Source organism: Prionailurus viverrinus, chromosome E1, assembly GCF_022837055.1.
Source record: "Prionailurus viverrinus isolate Anna chromosome E1, UM_Priviv_1.0, whole genome shotgun sequence".
Taxonomy (NCBI): Eukaryota; Metazoa; Chordata; class Mammalia; order Carnivora; family Felidae; genus Prionailurus; species Prionailurus viverrinus.
This window is the reverse complement of record NC_062574.1, coordinates 17,756,450-17,774,807: the sequence shown is the minus strand read 5'-3', so window position 1 is coordinate 17,774,807 and position 18,358 is coordinate 17,756,450. Positions and strand designations below refer to the sequence as shown.

Below are 18,358 nucleotides of genomic sequence, written 5' to 3'. Positions count from 1 at the left end.
GTGCCTGGGTGGCTCAGTTGGTTAAGCGTCCGACTTCAGCTCAGGTCATGATCTCACGGTCCGTGAGTTCGAGCCCCGTGTCGGGCTCTGCGCTGACGGCTCAGAGCCTGGAGCCTGTTTCGGATTCTGTGTCTCCCTCTCTCTCTGACCCTCCCCTGTTCATGCTCTGTCTCTCTCTGTCTCAAAAATAAATAAACGTTAAAAAAAAAAAAAAAGAAAAAAAAAGAAAAAGAAAAATACTAAAGCCCAGAGAGATAAAGATAGTTGCTCAAGATCACACAGGTGGTGGGGCGCCTGGTGGCGCAGTCGGTTAAGCGTCGGACTTCAGCCAGGTCACGATCTTGCGGTCTGTGAGTTCGAGCCCCGCGTCGGGCTCTGGGCTGATGGCTCAGAGCCTGGAGCCTGTTTCTGATTCTGTGTCTCCCTCTCTCTCTGCCCTTCCCCCGTTCATGCTCTGTCTCTCTCTATCCCAAAAATAAATAAACGTTGAAAAAAAAAAAAAAAAGATCACACAGGTGGTAACAATAGAGCTAAAACTTAAACCCACGCAGTCTGATTCGAGTTCACGTTCTTAACGCCTGAGAAACGGGCTCCAGTACTGAGTGAGGCTCAGGATGGACACAGTGGGGAGATGAGCCCGGCAGCCCCTTCCATCTTCTGCCTGCGATGGAGCCAGGTCTCCCAAGGCTCAGATCTGGACACAGCACCTGGGCCAATGGCCACTGTGCCCCAGGATGCTGCTGGGGGCAAGGCCAGTGTGCTGATGCCCTCCAGTGGCTACCATGGGGAAGAACAGACAAAGTGTAACTGTGAGGCTGAATGGGCATATGGGCAGGGGAGGTCCCCTGGTTAGTTAGTTCTTGCTTCCTAGTCTCCACTCTCACAGAAGAGACGATACAGGGCATAGGCATAACAGATCTTTATTTTACCAGAAGGGACAGGCAATGGGGCAGTGCAGCATCCAAGCCCCAGACCAGACATGCAGCATCCACATGCAGGAACAGCTACACAGGCTGGGGCAGAGCCAGAAGTGGGACACTGGGACCGCTGGACACCCACAGCATCCCTGACAGGATGCTTGGGTCCCGGGATCTTCTGTCTCCACTAGAGCAAGAAGACAGAGGACTGGGCTGCTTCCCCATGGCTGGAACCCTATCACACTCTGGCCAGAAGGAAAGATGGCACGGGGGATATGATGGAGTCTGGCCAGTCTACAGCACTCAACTCTGTATAGGGTTGGCACAGCCCTGCCCACTGGAAGGGCCTGGCCCGATACCCAGGACAGCACAGCCCTAGCAGGAAGACGGTCTACACACCTTCTAGTCCCCAGTGGGGCTAGACCCTGATCCCTAAAGAGTTTAGCAGAGCTGGGACCAAGCCCCACTCCACCTAGTAGGGACATGTCCATGAAGGGGACTTCCCTGAGCACAAGCAGGGGCCTCCTAAGGCAGTAGTAAACTGAGGGAGCTGCTATAGACAGGAGGCCTTGCCTCTGCCCCTGGGTAGAGAGAGAGAGGTTAAGGTAGGAGAGCAGGCCCGGGGCTGGGGGAGGCTGAAGTAGGGCAGTGCCCGGCTAGGCCGAGGGGGTGTGGAGCGGGTGAGGCTGGGGACTTCCTGGGGTCGGGTTTAGGGCTGGGAAGACCAAGCCAAGAGAAGGGAGGGTGGCCATCCTACCCAGACCCTCCGCACCCATGCCGAATTTTGGCAAGGGCCACGGGGAGGATGGACAGATGCACAGAGAACTTCAAGGCACCAGGATTCTGAGGAGCAGCAGGGCCACTGCCCCCCGAGACAGACAGTGATTATAATACACGTCTTTAGCTTAAACTACATGATGTGTGTAGAGGGTGGGAGCAGAGAGGGACAGAAAAAGACAGACAAAGGAGGAGACGTACAGGGAGAGGAGGGTGGAAGAGACCAACGAGATGAATGTGGCAGTGAAAGTGAAGGTGTGGGGGGAGGAGAGGAAGGAGACAGCTAGAGACGGGACAGAAGGGAAGACAGCCACAGAAGGCCTGAACACGCAGCACTTCTGGTCCCTACAAAATAAGGCACCAGAGTCAGTAGCGTTCCCGTTGTCGCTGTGGTAGGAAAACGGGTGCTGGAGGGAGAGGCGGGCGGCTGCTGACGGGTGTAGGTCTTTGGGAGCCTCACGCCTGTGCGCCGGTGGCCTTCTTGATCAGGGGTATCTGCAAGGAAGGGAGGCGCCGTGAGGCCTCGGCTCTGCGGCCCGTGACTGCCCCACCCGCAGGCGGCCAGCACTCACCTTAGAGAGGTCCATGCCTGTGAGGGCGTGCACAGAGGCCGGCAGCTCGGCCAGCAGTCGGTTTACCTCCGATGTCACTTTGCTGTTGTCCCCACTGAGGACCACAATCTCATCGACTTTGGTCAGCGGGGCGGCGATTTTGGCAGCAATCTAGGTGGGGGAGGTGGGGGGAGGGCTCGGTTTGGTGCGCTCTGTCCTCCTGCCCTGCCCCGTCCAGCATCTCCCCTTCCTTTCTCCACCTCGCCTAAACCCCATCCCAGCTTGGGTGGCTCTTATTTACAAGCCACGGTCAGTGAGACCCAGTGGGCCAGGGATGGGCCTGTGCCTGTTGCAGGGTTCCTGCCCCCCCCCCCCCGCCAAGCACTCTCACATTTAATGTTTCTAGCCAGCCCGTCGCTGTGTTCCTGACAAGGCCCAGCCGGATCCACCCCGGGGCAAAGGCCTCACCTGGGGCAGGGCCTCCAGCACCAAGGCCATCTTGGCTGCATCCCCATATTTCTGGTAGGCCTCAGCCTTGAGCTTCATCCGCTCAGCTTCTGCCTTGCCCATCGCCTCGATGACTGCTGCCTCCGCCTCCCCGATTTTGCGGATCTTCTCAGCCTCCGCCTGTGCTAAGAGGACCTGCTTCACCCTGCAGGAGTTCAGGCCAGGCAGCATCAGTGCGAAGTGCCGGGGGCCCCTCAAGCCTTGCCTGGGGGCCAGCAAACCCTCAAGCCCTCTGCTCTGCCGGGTGTCAGGGGTTGGGGACCTAAGGAGGGAGGTGCCTTCTTCAGGCTCTGGCAGAGAGAGGCCACCAGCTGCCAGATGCAAATGGGAGAGACTAGCCAGGGACTGGCCAGGATGCCCGCTGTGCCAGGTACCATACCGGGCCCTCAGGTCTCCTTTATCTAGTTCAGCCTTCCCAACAGCAATCCCACTGGGAAGGCGGCACACCCCCACCTCAGTCAGCAGTGCTGGGAGAGGCGGCTTCCACGCTGGGGCTGGAGAGATGGATGGGAGAGGAGCCTGACTAGCCCCCCCTCAGCCAGGGGCGCTCACTTTTCACCCTCGGCGATCTGCTGTATGCGGTGGGCCTCAGCCTCGGCAGGACAGCGCACTGTGGCAATGAGCTCCTTATCTGTGCGCAGGATCTCCTGTGCCTCCACTGCGATCTGCTTCTTGCGCTGTACAACCTCAATCTCAATCTCTTCCTGCCGGATCTTCTGCTGCTCACGGGCTCCTTGCAGCTCATAGGCCAGCTGGGCCTCGGCTGTCTGCGGCAGGAAGAAGGGCAGCACGTCAGAGGCTGGCTGCCAGGTCCCGAGCCCTGAGCCCCAACCTAGGATGCCCTACGGCTCCTCACCTTGATGTTGACCTCCTCACTGAAAGCTGACTTTTGTAGCTCGAAGGCTCGCTTGGAGTCGGCGATCTTGGTGTCTGCCATGAACTTCACATCCAGCATCTCCTTCTTGCACTCGGCTTCCTGGCAGCAGGAGGGGCAGGTGCTGAGGGTTCCCTCAACCTACCATGGTCCCACCCCCCCGAGATCCCTGGCCCCGGGGGCAGGAAGGAAAGCCCACGTACCCGGATGCCTGCGTCTCGCTCGGCCTCGGCCACCCCAATGTCGGCATCTCTCTGTACCACGGCAGTCTGTGTCTTGCCCAAGGAGCTTAGGTAGTCCACTTTGTCATACACGTCCTGGGAGGGAAGGGGGAGTCATCCTTGGGAAGAGTCATAGGTACAGAGGTGCCCCTCCTGCCAACACCCCCCTCCCAGGGGGACGTGGGGGGCTGCGGCCTTCCTATCGCACTGCACCTTGATGGTGAAGCTGAGGATCTCGATGCCCATGCGGCCGACATCAGGGGCCGCCACCTCCCGCACCAGCTTGGCAAACTGATCCCGGTCCTGATAAATCTGCTCCACGGTGAGGGTCCCTGGGAACAGAGGGATCATGGGCTGGTTCCCTGGGGGCCCAGCCCACCGCAGAAGGGACGAGGCACACAAGCAGCAGCCTGACTGCATGCCCACGTAGTGCAGTCTGAGCTGGGTCTCCCCGGGGTTTCTTCTTCACAGTATTTAACACTGAGCCTCCTCTTGCAGAGTCCAGGCTGGATGAGGAAAAGTGTCTCAAGCAACACCAGGAGCCTGGCCAGACTGGCGGCCCCTCACCTCCCCATCCCAATGCCCTCCCCTTTCCCTCAAGTCACCGGAAGTTTGGAAAGGAAACCTTGGTGGGACTGACAGACCTCCCTGCCCTGCCCCACGCCCCTCCCTGGCCCTGGCTTGGAGAGCCTGCGAGGTTCCTCAAAGGCAGCAGAGGGGTCCCTGGGTGGGGCAGGGCCTTACCAAGGATGGAGCGCAGGTGTCCCTCCAGGGTCTGCAGGACGACGTTCTTGATGTCCTGCACGTTCTTGCCCAGAAACTGCTCGCAGGCCACTGCCAGGAGCTCCTTCTCCGTCATGATCTTCACCTGCCAGTAGTCACAGAGGCGCCTGAACCAGGCTGGAGGGGGGCAGATGGAGTCCCCAGACCCAGAGATGTGGAGGATGGTGGCTGTGCCCCTCCCCTCTTTTCTCAGACCCGGAGGCTTAGGGGCCAGGAGGGGACAGAGTCTGTCTGAGGCCTCTGGTGGGGAGAGCACACATGGAATTCTTACACTGACAATTTTTATCTTCACTGGCAGCCTCGGGCCCTGACACGGCCTCTCTGCTGGGCATTTGGGGCTCATCTCCCCACCCTCAGCCCACTCACTATTCCCTCGTTAGCCAATTCCTCCCATGCAGTCTCCCCACTGGTGGGAGACCTGCAGGCTGAGGGGCAGAGAGGGCAAAAAGGAAAATGAGTGATAGGGACACAGATACACAGACTAGGGAAGAGAGCCTGGACAGGGCAGGAGACAGGTCCAGGGGGATGCCACCTGCCTTTCACACCCGAGGTATTAAGCCAACCACCCCCTCACCAGGAGCCTATAGCATGGTTGCACCTTGCTGCCCTGTGACGTTGAGAACTGGACTGGAGCAGGAAGCCCCTCACCCTGGCCCTGAGCTGGGAACATAAAGCAGCCTCCGACAACTCCTCTGCCTCACGTGGCCTCCCCTCTGGTCCCCTTTAGCCCCCTCCCCAGGGAACAGGGAAGGCCTGGATTCTGGGGCGTGGCACTTCCAACACCTGCAAAGAATGGGGTGGGGTTAGTGAGCCAGGAGCCCTCAGCACTGGTTCTGTCTCTTGCGAGCCCGCTGAGGAGAGAAGGGGTGTCTGTTAGTCCTACTGAGTGGCCAAGAGGCCGAGTGAGCACATTCCAGTGACGATGACCCTCTCTTGGAAGGGGGGCAGGGGAAGGGGCACTGGAGGGAGACTGCCCCTGGCTGCCGTCCTCTCCTCCTCCCCCCAAACCCCGGCACAGGGACGAGGCAGCTCAACGGACATGCGTGGGGCTGCTGAGTTACTATACCTGGGCGACACCCGTCACAGTTAAAGCTACCCCCTCGGCCGTCTCTACGTCCTCGCAGCGGGGCTGCAACGTCATAATCTCTAGGGAAATCCTGCCAAGAAATGCAAAACAGGGGCATGGGTCTGGGGGCCCAGGGCCTGGGGTGTGGGGAGAGTCCAATACCTCACTGCTCCGACTGGGACAGGCCAGGGGTCCTGCTGCAGAGGGTGGGGTGGGCGCTTTGAGGGGTCGTAGTCAGGAGTCTGTGGGGAGATGGGTGGGAAGGCAGAGCAGCGTGGGTGCGGGTGGCTCCGGGGGAAGCAGTGTAAGTGTTCTGCCCACGGCACACATGTCTGCTCAGATGAGCCTGGTCTGCAGAGTAGGGAAAGGAAGTAGAGCAGTGGTTGTGGGCAGTCTGGGCCAGTGCGGAGAGTCCTGTGTGTGTGTGTATGTGTGTGTGTGTGTGTGTGTGTGTATGTGTCCTGGGAAAAACACGTAAGCGCTGGTACTCCGGGCTGGGCTGTGTGGGTCATCCACGGGTGCCATCTGAATGTCCCCCCAGGGGCCTTCACCTGTCCTCAAGGCACCCCGGGAGGCTGCCCAGAGAGCCCTGCCTACTAGCCTGGCATACTAGGAGTATGCCCGCTGCTGGGCCGAGACAGAGGTGACCCCGCGTCTGCGCCTGGCCAGGGGAGTCCTGCCCGGTCCCTCCACCTGGCAACAGGCTGGACTTGAAGCCTACCCTCTGGGGTTGGGCCCAGGTGGCTCAAGTGGGGAACCGGGGCTGAGGTCACACGAGGGCATCCTGGCCCAGACAATCTCCAGGGTCCACATCACCCAGCGTAAAAGGGACATAGGTATCTGCAGCTGTCTCAAGTCAGTAGCAGTTTGGAGGCAGAGCGGGGTTTCTTTAGCCAAGGGTGTCGAGGGAGGCTGGGACCCTACTGGTTCCACACAAAGTGCTCTGAGTTTCTCAGGCCTCCGTGCCGAAGCCCGCCTGCGCATGGCTACAAGGAGTGGGTAAGGTGGGGACAGTCCCCTTCCCCGTTAGAGCCGGCAGGCTGGGTGAGGAAGGGAGAGGTGGTGCGGGGTTGTGCCTGAGAAGCCGGAAGGGCAATTTCCAGCAAGGTAAGGGGATTGGTAAGATGATGTTTGGGCCCTTCCGGTCTGGGCGCCCAGCATGCAGGCTCTGAGGGGGCAGGGGCTTTCTGATGCTCACCGCAGTGCCTGGAACTGGGAAGGCGCTCAACAGGGAGCTGCTGAGGGAAGCAATGAAGATGACCACCTGCATATTACAAAGAAAGCACTGGGAGTTACCGAACACCCTGGCTCAGGAATGGGTTTCATTGGCTACAGCTGCATGGCAGTGAAGAGCGAGACATCGGGCCACTTGCTTTTCAAAGTGAGACTGGGGAGCACCTGGGTGGCTCAGTTGGTTGGGCGGTCAGCTCTTGGATTTCGGCTCAGGTCACGATCTCCCAGTTGGTGGGATCCAGCCCCGTGTTGGGCTCTGCACTGATAGCGTGGAGCCTGCTTAGGATTCTCTTTTTCCCCTCTCTCTGCCCCTCCTCTGCTTGCTCTCTCACATTCTCTCAAAATAAATAAGTGAACTTGGGGTGCCTGGATGGCTCGGTCGGTTGAGCGTCTGACTTTGGCTCAGGTCATGATCTCACAGTTCCTAAGTTCGAGCCCCGCATCGGGCTCTGTGCTGACAGCTCGGAGCCTGGAGCCTGCTTCGGATTCTGTGTCTCCCTCTCTCTCTGCCCCTCCCCCACTCATGCTCTGTCTGTCTCTCTCTCTCAAAAATAAATAAACATTAAAAAAATTTTTTTAAATAAAATAAATGAACTTTAAAAATACCACACACCCACGTGCGTGCGCGCACGCACACACACACACACACACACACACAGAGTGAGACCGGATTAATAATAAAAGCTTAGGTTTTTCTAGCACTTCTTTTCCAAAAATCCCAAAAAGCCCTCATGTTGTTTTACTTGCCTTTCCAATATCCCTACAGAACACGAAGAGGACATGATTCCCCTACTTCGCACACAGGGAAACTAAAATCTTAGTGACAAGAGATTTTCTCAAAGCCTTCTCAACACAAATTAGGAGCAGGGAATGGCCAAGGCTCATTTTGCTGATGCCTGGCAAGGAGGTCGGAGGAGCCTGATGAACAGAACTTTTCATGGGACCCATTTTCTGGCCTTGTGAGAAGGAGGGCTAGGGCTCGACACTGGGGTGTCAGCATGGACGGGAGGCTGGCAACGGGCTCCGCAGGACCTGGAGTGGTTGGGACTGAACCCTTCCTGTCCAGACAGCCGAGTTCTGGCACACAGGGGCCTGTGTCTCCTGCCTCAACTTACCCCTTGGCATCCAAGGACATTCACTAGCGGACCTGGGAGGGGTTCCAGCATCCCTTGCTCTTTCCCCACTAGCAGCCCCAGTCAGTGAGGCCAAGGGAGCTGGGGATCTCTAGGGGTCCATCCTGGCACCCACGGCAGCACAGGTGGGAACAGAGGGGAGGGAGGCACACGTCCGGAGGGGAGTCCATCTGGCTCCTGCCTGCCAGGCCCCGCTGGGCAGGAAGAGAGAAGGTTAGACACAGAGGAGGAAGCAGGTGGGTTATTACCTGTGCAACCCCTGTTACGAATAGCGGGACCCCCTCCGACGTCTCAATATTCTCACAGCGACACAGGATGGTCATAACCTCCAGAGACAGTCTGAGGAGCAGCCAGGGGGAGGGAGAGGTAGGGAAAGGAAGGGGTAGGAGGGGACACAGCAAACACACACAGTGGTTACCAGACAAGCAACGATGCCGGATGCCTGGGGCAGGGCGGGGTTGCTCTTAGTACTTTAGCCCTCTACTGCCAGCTCAGCCTAGGGTTGTAGGGGGACAGAGGAAGGCCCCTTGCTGGCCTGAGGCCTCTGGGTCTCTTTTCCCATACCCCTCTAAGGAGGAGCGGCTGGGCTGGGGAAAAAGCCTACGACCTGAGGTCGGGAGGCCTGTGCACAGGGCACCTGGGTTGCCCACCACCTCACTTTCCCAGGAAACTCCTGGCAGACTCCTGGCAGGAAATTCTGGGAGACTTAGTGTCAGCTCTACTCTCCAAACACAGGCAAACCTGTGTTTCCAGAAATTGGACAGAAGAGGCCACTCTGGGGATTAACGAACCACAGCAAATACCAAATCCTGCTTGGGTTTGTGTTACATATCACTAAGTAGGCAATTTAGGGCCAGGAAAGCCCAAAGAAAACCTTGGATTTTCTGATTTGGGGGGCTAGGTGTCAAGGAAGGCTGGAGGAGAAAGTGTGTCCCTCCCACAATATTCACAGGGACAACTGGGAGGTGACGGGGTAATTCACTGTGGGATTTCCAAAGTTGGGCAGAGGCAAAGAGAGTCATGGCAAAGGAAATGAAGCGTCTTGAAGCTGTTTAGGCCACCCTAGCTGGGCTTCCCTCGCGCAGCACGTGTGTGCGAGTGAGTGCAGGGTGGCAGGCCAGGCAGAAGCCGGGATGCTGACAGTGTGGACAGTTTCCTTCAACCAGAAGAAGGGAGGACAGTGGCAGAGGCTGAAGGAGCAGAGGCAGGCGGACTGGGGGATGGGGGTGGGGGATGGGAGCCCCGCCTCACCCAGCACAGTGCCAGCCCGGGGGGCTCTGGCCGTGCAGGTGTGGAAAGGTTGCCTTCATTGGAGCCCCTGATACTGGCACTCCTTGGCCTGAGAGGACTCAGACAGGAACCCACTAAGCTCTCTTCTGGGGAAGGAGGAGAGAGGGAGATAGGAGAGAGGGAGGGAAGGAGGGAAGGAAGGAGGGAAGACAGGAGGCTGCAGCTCAGATGCCAGAGGTGGAGGATTCACTCAGGTAAGGGAGAGAGCTGCCACATCAGGGCCTCAGGACAGCACAGGATGTGGCGGCAAAGTGCAGCAGGCAGGGTTTCATCGAGCCTGGCGAAGAACGGCTGACAACGGAGGTGGGGGACCTGGAGGGCGGTGCGCGGAAAGTATCTCGAAGGGGAGGCTAGAATCCAGGCTGGGTTAGAAGCCTCTACTCTGACCTGAGGGGCTCTTCCTGCCGGCCTAGGGAAATAGAAGCCCCAGCTTGTAGAGATGTCCTTCAGGTAGGCTAGGGGTCGGGGAAGGGACTGCCCTTGGACACAGAGCCCAGGAAGGGGCGGGCTCCAGGCTTAGACCACCCAGCAAGTGGCACCAGAGGGAGAATGCTAAGCCTGGGTGTGTGAGGTCAGTTTCCCAGGTTGACGTACAAGGCCCTCCACTCCTTACTTCCAAACGTACTGTGAGAGAAGCTTGGCTCTCCTGTCCTGGGGCTCTGCTGCCTGGAGCAAAAAGCAGGAGGGGGTGCCAAGAACGTAGAGAAAGGGCTGCAGGCGTGTCACCCTAGCAGTGGATGCCTGCGCGGGACAAGCCTCTGGGTAAAGTTGCAAACTCTCCAGGACTGGCTGTACCGCAGTGTCTGGACGACTTACTCGGTCACCCCAGGACTGCAAGGCATGTGGGGTGGGGTGACAGTACCTCTGGAGAGGGCACCCCATGGCTTCCGACAGGCCACTGGCCCACTCAGGAGGGCCTCGTGTCCTCCTGAGAAGAAGTTGTGATCAGTACTGGTTATACTCTCGGACACTTTTGGCCTTGAGCCAGGAGAGTCCCCCAGGATTCCTCAACTCGGGCAGAACAAAGTGAGGGGAGAGCAGAGGGGGTTACGGGAAATCAGTGAAGTTAAAAAGGTGACCTGCTTCCCCATGGCCCTGACCCTGGCCAACACCCTCAGTCCCCCTGGAGTCTCAAGCGTAGAGCTCGGCGCAGCCACGGAGGGCCTCTCTCTGCTGACTGGGGGGGCTGGGCCAGAGGGGGATTTCCACCCCAATCGCTGCTGTTTTCCCTCCGGGGTGGCCATCACTTCCCCTCCCTGTTGCGTAGGTCCTGGCCTGGAAGGATCTGGGCATAGTCAGGAAGGGGGTGACGGTGGAAAAGTGGCTGGCACACCTCTTCTCCTTGTGGGTAGGCAGTGAGGGAGCCAGGAGAGGCCCAGGCCAAGTCTGGTCCCGCTGAGGGTTCTGGGGGAGCCCCAGGGAGAGCCGGATGGTGGGCCCTCTGGGGGGCTGCAATGTCCCTTCCTCTGGTGAGTCTTTCCAGACTGACTGAGGAGGTCCAGACCTGTTTTGCCCAGCCCGGCACCAGTTCCTTAGATCCCCACCCCCTGTCGGTAAGCTGCGGCTATCATGGAGCCCTTCACAATGTGCATCCGTCATTCTCTGCCCTTTAGCCCTGCCTACACTGTCCAGGCCTGCACGGGTGAGGGCGTGTGTGGGTCTCTTCAGCCCTTCCTCTCCACAGGGAATAGGACTGCAAGAATAACTGAGTTAGGCTCAGGGAGTCAGGATTCTGCTTGGGCATGACCCTGGATTCTCTGGGACAGAAGTGACGTCTCCAGTGGAAAAAGCATACCCACTAAGGAGAAGGTGCCCGCAGACAGACCCCCTGTGTCCCTGTGCAACCCATCTCACCTGCTTCTTAGAAGGCCCCCAGCATGGGAATGTGGCAAGGGAGGATGCTCTAGCTGACCGGGGGTGAGGGGGGGGGGGTGAAGCGGGGAAGGCTGGAAACCCTTTTCTCCTCTGCCCACCAGGATGCCAGGTTCCCCAGCCCCTGGGCCCTTACCTCTGAGTGTCGGAGATACACCACCAGGCCCAGGCCCAGCCGCCAAACACGTACTGTTTATAGTCAGAACCACAACAGCCCCCTGGAGAGCAAAGCAAACCACTGCTGGTCAGTCAGTTCTTGGGTTTGTCTATACCCCCCATCCCTCCAACAGCAACTCTGGGCCTTTACTCACTCTGACAGTTGACAAACCCCACTGTTGGGTGCTGAGCTTACACAGAAATGAGAGACAGACAGGGGTGCCTGGGTGGCTCCGTCGGTTAAGCCTCTGATTTCAGCTCAGATCATGATCTCGCAATTCGTGAGTTCCAGCCCTGCATTGGGCTCTGTGCTGACAGCTCAGAGTCTGGAGCCTGCTTTTCCCTCTCTCTGCCCTTCCCCCAACTGCTCTCGATCTCTCCCCAAAATAAACATTAAAAATTTTTAAATAATAAAAAAAAAAGGGAGACAGACAATTTGGTAGACAATGTGCATAGAAAGAAGGCTATCCAATGAGTGGTTCCGCATGTAAGTACTTTCAGAGAACAGAAGTCAGTGGGCAGGAGTGAGCAGGAAAAGCTTCATCTTTCATTTAACCATTCATTCAACAAACAAGTAGACTGTTTCTGTGCTAGGAATAAAGAGATGAAGATACAATTCCTATCTTTTTTTAAAAATTTATAATTCCTATCTTTTTTTTTTAAATTTTTTTTTTTTCAACGTTTATTTATTTTTGGGACAGAGAGAGACAGAGCATGAACGGGGGAGGGGCAGAGAGAGAGGGAGACACAGAACCCAAAGCAGGCTCCAGGCTCTGAGCCATCAGCCCAGAGCCCGACGCAGGGCTCGAACTCATGGACCGTGAGATCGTGACCTGGCTGAAGTCGGATGCTTAACCGACTGCGCCACCCAGGCGCCCCAATTCCTATCTTTTTTTAATGTTAATTTATTTTTGAGAGAGAGACAGAGCACGAGTGGGGGAGGGGCAGAGAAGGAGACACAGAATCCGAAGCAGGCTCCAGGCTCTGAGCTGTCGGCACAGAGCCCGACGTGGGGCTTGAACTCATGAACCGCGAGATCATGACCTGAGCTGAAGTGGGATGCTTAACCGACTGAGCCACCCAGGCGCCCCCCACAATTTCTACCTTGAAGGAGGTGGGAACTTTTCCTGAGATAATTGTAATACCATGTACCAGGGAGTGTGCAGAACAAGAAGGGGTGCAGGGCACACGGGGGGCGGGGGGGGGGGGCACTGGGAGGCTGAAGGGAGGGAGGTGTCTTGGAGCCAAGATGGGATCCTTGCTCATGCCCAGCAGACACATCTCAGTAAGGTTGGTTCTCTACTTCCAGGGCTTCAGAGTGACTGTGTATTTCTTATGGGAGTGAATGGGGAAGGCAAGGCCTCAAAACAAAGGCCAACCTGTGGTACCAGTGGCAGAAGTGGAGACAAAGGGAAAAGGCCTGAAAAGGAAGTGGTTCGTTCTTATGGGGCGCCTGAGTGGCTCGGTTGGTTAAACGTCCGACTTTGGCTCAGGTCATGATCTCACAGTTCATGGGTTTGAACCTCGTGTCAGGCTCTGTGCTGACCGCTCGGAGCCTGGAGCCTGCTTCAGATTCTGTGTCTCATTCTCTCTCTGCTCCTCCCCCGCTTGTATTCTGTCTCTCTCTGTCTCTCAAAAATAAACAAATGTAAAAAAAAAAAAAAATTTTTTTTAAGGAAGTGGTTCCTGAAAACTGTATCAACTAAACAGAATGTTGAATCGGGCCCCAACTCGGATCCAGCTGTAGACATGTCCAGCATGCTGGCATAATGTCTATGCAGAAGTGAGAAGAACCAATTCCTGAAATTCTTGTTGTGAACTGATAATACCAAAATTATTCACCGAGTTCAAGAAAACTTTAGTAAAAGCTAGAGGGGCAGTTTCCTTGCAGTGCAGAAAAATGTGCAGGAAACAGATGATTCAAAGGAAATGGGATTTGGGAAAAAGCCAGTGGGTGTCATCATTTCTGTATTCACAAGACTTCAGTTTCCAGGAAAGCCTTAGGGTGTGTGCCTCCAAAGGTCAAGGGTCAGGGGTAGTTTCATGTAGCTGGGTTACAGTGTCTCTGAGGACCCACAGCGGGGTACAAGCAGGGTAGAGGGACAGAGGCCAGATCATAGAGTGTCTCACGTATCAGGCCAAAGAGCTGTGTGTGTGTGTGTGTGTGTGTGTGTGTGTGTGATGGCGGCGGGGGGGGGGGGCAGGTGGTCACACAAGGATTTAAGGTGAGGAGCAACAAAATTACATTTACCTTTTAGAAACACCACTTTGCACAAGGTGGAAGAAGGGGGCGGGGTGGCCAAGGAGATTGGGTAGAAGCCTCTTGCAGTGACTTAGGCAAGACATGGTGGCTGATGTCATGGAGTAACTTCTAGAGCAGTCTTGTCCAAGAGAACTGAGAGGGTGGAAATGTTCTATGGCTGCACTGTGCAATATGGCAGCCACTAGCCACATGTGCTTACTGAGGACTGGAAATGTGGCTGGTACAACCGAGGAACTGAATTTCTAATAAAAAATTTTGTTTTAAAGTTTATTTATTTTGAGAGAGAGAATGCGCATACACATGGGAGAGGGGAAGAAAGAGAGGGAGAGAGAATCCCAAGCAGAGTCCGCTCTGTCAGCAGAGAGCCGGACTCAGGGCACGATCTCATGAACCGCAAGATCACAACCCAAGCCGAAATCAAGAGTTGGACATCTAACTGACTGAACCACCCAGGCTCTCCTCTGATGTAATTTAAATTTAAGTGGCTATTGGCTACCACATGGGTGCACCTCCAGAGTACAGGTTTGAGTGGGTGGTGAAGTCAACAACGGAACCAGAGACAACACAGAGAACAGGGAACTGGAGACAAGTTTTGGACAGGTGGAGGCGAAGGACAAAGACCTCACTAGTGCAGAAAGCCTGGCACCTTAAAGAACTGGTGTCCGAGACTGCTCCCCGGGAGCCAACCCAGTTTCCTGGGCCTGCCTCTGTGCACAGTGTGCAAGGAGCCGAGCCAGAAGTCCAGGGAGTAAGGCGCAGCCCCGCAGTGTGAGTAGGGGTGGAAAGAGGCCTGTTTCTCTGGGGGGGAAATAACTGTCCACAAGGCTGTTGCTCAAGGGAAGCTAGCGTAGGCCTCTCTGCCCTGGGGAGTGGGGTAAGGGAGGCCTCTAAGGACAAGCAGTCAACCTGAAACCTAAGCCATCTCGGGATCTGGAGAAACTGAAAGGGTCAAAAATCACAGCTTGTTTCACTTTGGGCCTGGTGAGGGCTGGGGCCTCCAGCGGGCTCCAGGGCACTTCTCACTGTGCTGGGGGTGGAAGCGGTAGAGGTGGGGTGGGATCGCGTGGGGGAAGGGGGTGTCCACCCTATACCTTTAACTTATTCTTTGACCTTGAGAGCAGGCTGCCACAGCCAAAGCTGGGCCTTGGCCAAGGGCAACATGGCCAAGTTCCCAGGGGTAGCAACAACAGGAAGCTCGTACTGCCAGTCTGCCCCACCCCCAGGAGCTTCCTGCCCTGAAAGGCATCTCCCTCCCAGATTCCTGGTCACACTGAGCCTGAGCACCACGCGCAAGAGAGGACACTCAGGTGCCCCTTCCTTGACGTCCCTAGCTTTCACTCTCTTCACACCTGGAAGTTTCTTCTAATTTTATCTCACTTTTTCTTTTTTTTTTTTTTTTTTTTAAATTTTTTTTTTTTTTCAACGTTTTTATTTATTTTTGGGACAGAGAGAGACAGAGCATGAACAGGGGAGGGGCAGAGAGAGAGGGAGACAAGATCGGAAACAGGCTCCAGGCTCTGAGCCATCAGCCCAGAGCCCGACGCGGGGCTCGAACTCACAGACCGTGAGATCGTGACCTGGCTGAAGTCGGACGCTTAACCGACTGCGCCACCCAGGCGCCCCTATCTCACTTTTTCTAACTCAACTTACTTGCCTTTGCCCTGTCCGTATCCAAGCTGAAGAATTACACGCCAACCTCTGTTCCATTCTTAGCCCCTCCAGACCTAGTCCATCTCTCTACCTTCTCAGGAATATTCTGCCCCCTTCCTGCCTCTCTTCTACCTTCTTCCCACTACTCCAGAAGACAAGGGGGATTTTGCCTCTTTTGAGCCACAGCCCCTGTTAGTAGTCCAGCAATGCAGGAATGCTGATAAATGCATAAAATACATAAGAAACAATTATATTGAAAGTTATCAAATTATTAAAACCACCAAATGTGTGACATGTAATGCACAGTAATAGGTGTGAAATAGTAACACATTAAATAATAAAATCTAGGGATGCCTGGGTGGAGCAGTCGGTTAAGCGTCCGACTTCAGCCAGGTCACGATCTCGCGGTCCGTGAGTTCGAGCCCCGCGTCGGGCTATGTGCTGACAGCTCAGAGCCTGGAGCCTGCTTTGGATTCTGTGTCTCCCTATCTCTCTGCCCCTCCCCCGTTCATGCTCTGTCTCTCTCTGTCCCAAAAATAAATAAAAAACGTTGAAAAAAAATAAAAAAAATAAATAAATAAAAATAATAAAATCTAGTGGTTAATAACTAGCTAAACTTCAAGTACTGATGAGCGTAAATATTTTTTTTTTAAATCTAAGTTAACATATAGTGTAGTAATGGTTTCAGGAGTAGAATTTAGGGATGCTAAAACTACTCACTTTTTAAAGAAATTTTATTTAAATCCAAGTTGGTTAACATACAGTGCAGTGATGGTTTCAGAAGCAGAATTCAGTGAGAGCATAAATGACTTCAAAGGCACCTGCTACAATGGCAGTATGGTAGGAAAATACCTGCTAATGTTAACATGGATTGTGGCTGATATTTCTAATCCGAAGAAAGGCTAACTTTCGATTAAGGTTAGTGACAAGGTCGGGAGCATGTCTTTCCCCCATCCAAACGCACAGACCTCTAAATTCTACCCACGGACCCCAGGTTAAGAACCTCTGACCTAGTGTAGAGATGAAAGATGTATGATGTTTGGATTCCCCCTTTAAAATTGCTAAAAGGAGAGAGAGAGAGAGAGAGAGAGAGAGAGAGAGAGAGAGAGAGAGAGAGACAAAAAGGTTTGATATTACAGAATGAAGAAGGGAGGTTAGATAACCAGGAAAAATCCTCCAGCCTCTTCAGGTGCAGAAGATGACCAGGAGATTTAACGGCATCCTTCTCAAATTGGGCTGAATGTGATGCCTCCAGACCTAGATAGATGCAGGCTTAAGTAACCAGGTAGGGGGCAGGGCTGGGAGTGGTTGCTCTGCCCTGCTCTGCTGGGAGTTCTGTGAGGGAGAGCTGCATCTCTATCCGTCTGATCGGCTCAAATCCCCAGGTTCTGTTATCCCGAGCCTTATCCCTCCCTCTTCTCTCCTACCCTTCCTTGACTACAGCGCCCTCAATTCTCGGCACGGCCTCCGCTCCCTCCTAAAACAGGGGAGGGAGGCCACTGCATTGGCCTCTGGCCAGAGGACCAGATTTCCGGCAAGTGGAAGGTACAGAGCAGCCTAACTCAGGTGCTCCTCTCAACCCTTAGTCTCTCCACAGGGACAGGATTGGAGCTTTTGTCTCCTCAGCTCAGGGTCTGGACTTCCAGAAAGAAAAGTCTACAAGAGAAAGTGTCATGCAGATTTTCGGGTTCTCAACGTCTTCTTTAGGACTGGGGTCTGGGAGACAGGTGCAAGTCTGGCCTCAGTGCTCTCTGGGGGTCTCCCTCCTAAATCCCAAGGCCACCTCTGGTCTTGTCTGCTCTTCCCTACAAGAGTAGGAGGGTCCTGATCAGGGAGGGCCGGGATTTCCTGTCCCAGTGGAGAGACTGATTTTGAGATCCAAACCAAGCCAGAGGCCATGTTCTGGGGTAAAAGTTCCCAGTGAATTCATCACACCTCCCCAAGGGGCAGCTACAAACCTTGGTCTAGCTCACCCTCTCCTACCCACTTCTGTAGCCAGCCCTAACAACTCGGCACACAGGCTGGAAATTGACATTGATAGTAGGAAGTAAGACCTGAAGGATTCCTGCAGCCACAGGCCTCCAAGCTGTCAGGAAACCACCCTTCCTAACCCTAACCCTAACCCTGTGAGCCAGCCAGGGGTTGCACAAACTGGTGGCTTGAAAGGCTTCAGCCACCTCTCAAGATACCCAAATACACAATTTAAAAAGCAGCCTTAAGGCAAAGATACCTCTCCCTTCCCCAGCACAGCAGTCAAGCCCCACCTAAGCTCCCAGAAATTCTGGAGTCTGTAGCATTTTGCAACCGTGGCGACACAGCCCAGAACCCGGTTTCTCAACCTGTAGAGGCCGCACCCGCATCTCCGGGGGTGGGCAGTGCCAGTAAACCCCAGCAAGCCCTAACCCGCTCAGAATTAACGGGAACAAAAGGATCCCCGTCCCAGGGCCCCATCCCCAGGCAGGCACCTGCCCTCCAAAGCCTCGAGACCCACCCCAAGGGCCGGGCCCTGGAATCCAGCCAAACCGCTACGTTCTGGGAACCACGGGTCCCCTCCCCACGGCCTCAGTTCGGGACCCCCTAGGCCACAGTGGAGTAGAGGGGAGGAGACCGTGCCCAAGGAGGAGGCGGAGACAGGAGGGAATAAACACGGGAAAACACGCAGTGGGAGGGAGAGTCTCGAGGGCTCGGAACACCGCAAGTGTGAGAATGGGGGTCCCCTCCTGTAAGGTTCTCGGGCCCAACACCCGCGCCCCCACCTTCCGCACTGCCCTCCGCCCTCTGAGCCCCTCCCCGGCCTAGCCCGTCCCCGCTAGCTCCCCAGCCCCGCACCCACCCCGCGCCCCCTCTTCACCCACCTTCGCGGGCACAGCCCGCGTCCCAACCCTCTCCGCCCCGGCGCCCCAGACCCAACCCCCTCGCCGCCCTCTCACCTGAAACCACCAGCGCCTCGTTGGGCCCCACCGTGTGGCAATTGCCCATGGCGCCGGTGGGACGGAGGGCCCGCGGGGAACGCAGAGACCTGTACGGCACGGCCCGCACCACCCGCACCGCCGGCCGCGCCCAGC

At 55.9% G+C, this 18,358-nt stretch overlaps 1 protein-coding gene across 4 annotated transcripts; it reads right to left on the bottom strand.

Moving 5' to 3' along the window:
* Positions 1-904: 904 nt before the first annotated feature.
* On the bottom strand, positions 905-18,355 carry FLOT2 (flotillin 2). Of its 4 annotated transcripts, none has more exons than XM_047832817.1 (11): positions 18,224-18,355; positions 11,361-11,442; positions 8,311-8,401; positions 4,592-4,715; positions 4,061-4,179; positions 3,830-3,943; positions 3,609-3,728; positions 3,305-3,519; positions 2,714-2,897; positions 2,267-2,416; positions 905-2,189 (listed from the first exon to the last, which is right to left on the bottom strand). In XM_047832817.1, the coding sequence occupies exons 1-11, from the start codon at positions 18,270-18,272 to the stop codon at positions 2,151-2,153; spliced, it is 1,287 nt and encodes a 428-aa protein (XP_047688773.1). In that variant the 5' UTR covers positions 18,273-18,355; the 3' UTR covers positions 905-2,150. The 4 variants fall into 4 exon arrangements, with proteins under 4 accessions (XP_047688773.1, XP_047688772.1, XP_047688774.1 ...); XM_047832816.1 differs by lacking the exon at positions 8,311-8,401 and adding an exon at positions 5,697-5,787; XM_047832818.1 differs by lacking the exons at positions 8,311-8,401; positions 11,361-11,442 and adding an exon at positions 5,697-5,787.
* Between the last annotated feature and the right edge of the window lie 3 nt (positions 18,356-18,358).

Bases quoted from the DNA above. Each gene is read 5' to 3' on its own strand.
- FLOT2 (XM_047832817.1), bottom strand. From the start codon at position 18,272: ATGGGCAATTGCCACACGGTGGGGCCCAACGAGGCGCTGGTGGTTTCA. The intron at 3,944-4,060 runs GTGCAGTGCGAT...CTTCCCTCCCAG, and splicing joins TCCTCAGCTTCACCATCAAG to GACGTGTATGACAAAGTGGA. The intron at 2,898-3,304 runs GTGAGCGCCCCT...GAACTCCTGCAG, and splicing joins CAGATCGCCGAGGGTGAAAA to GGTGAAGCAGGTCCTCTTAG.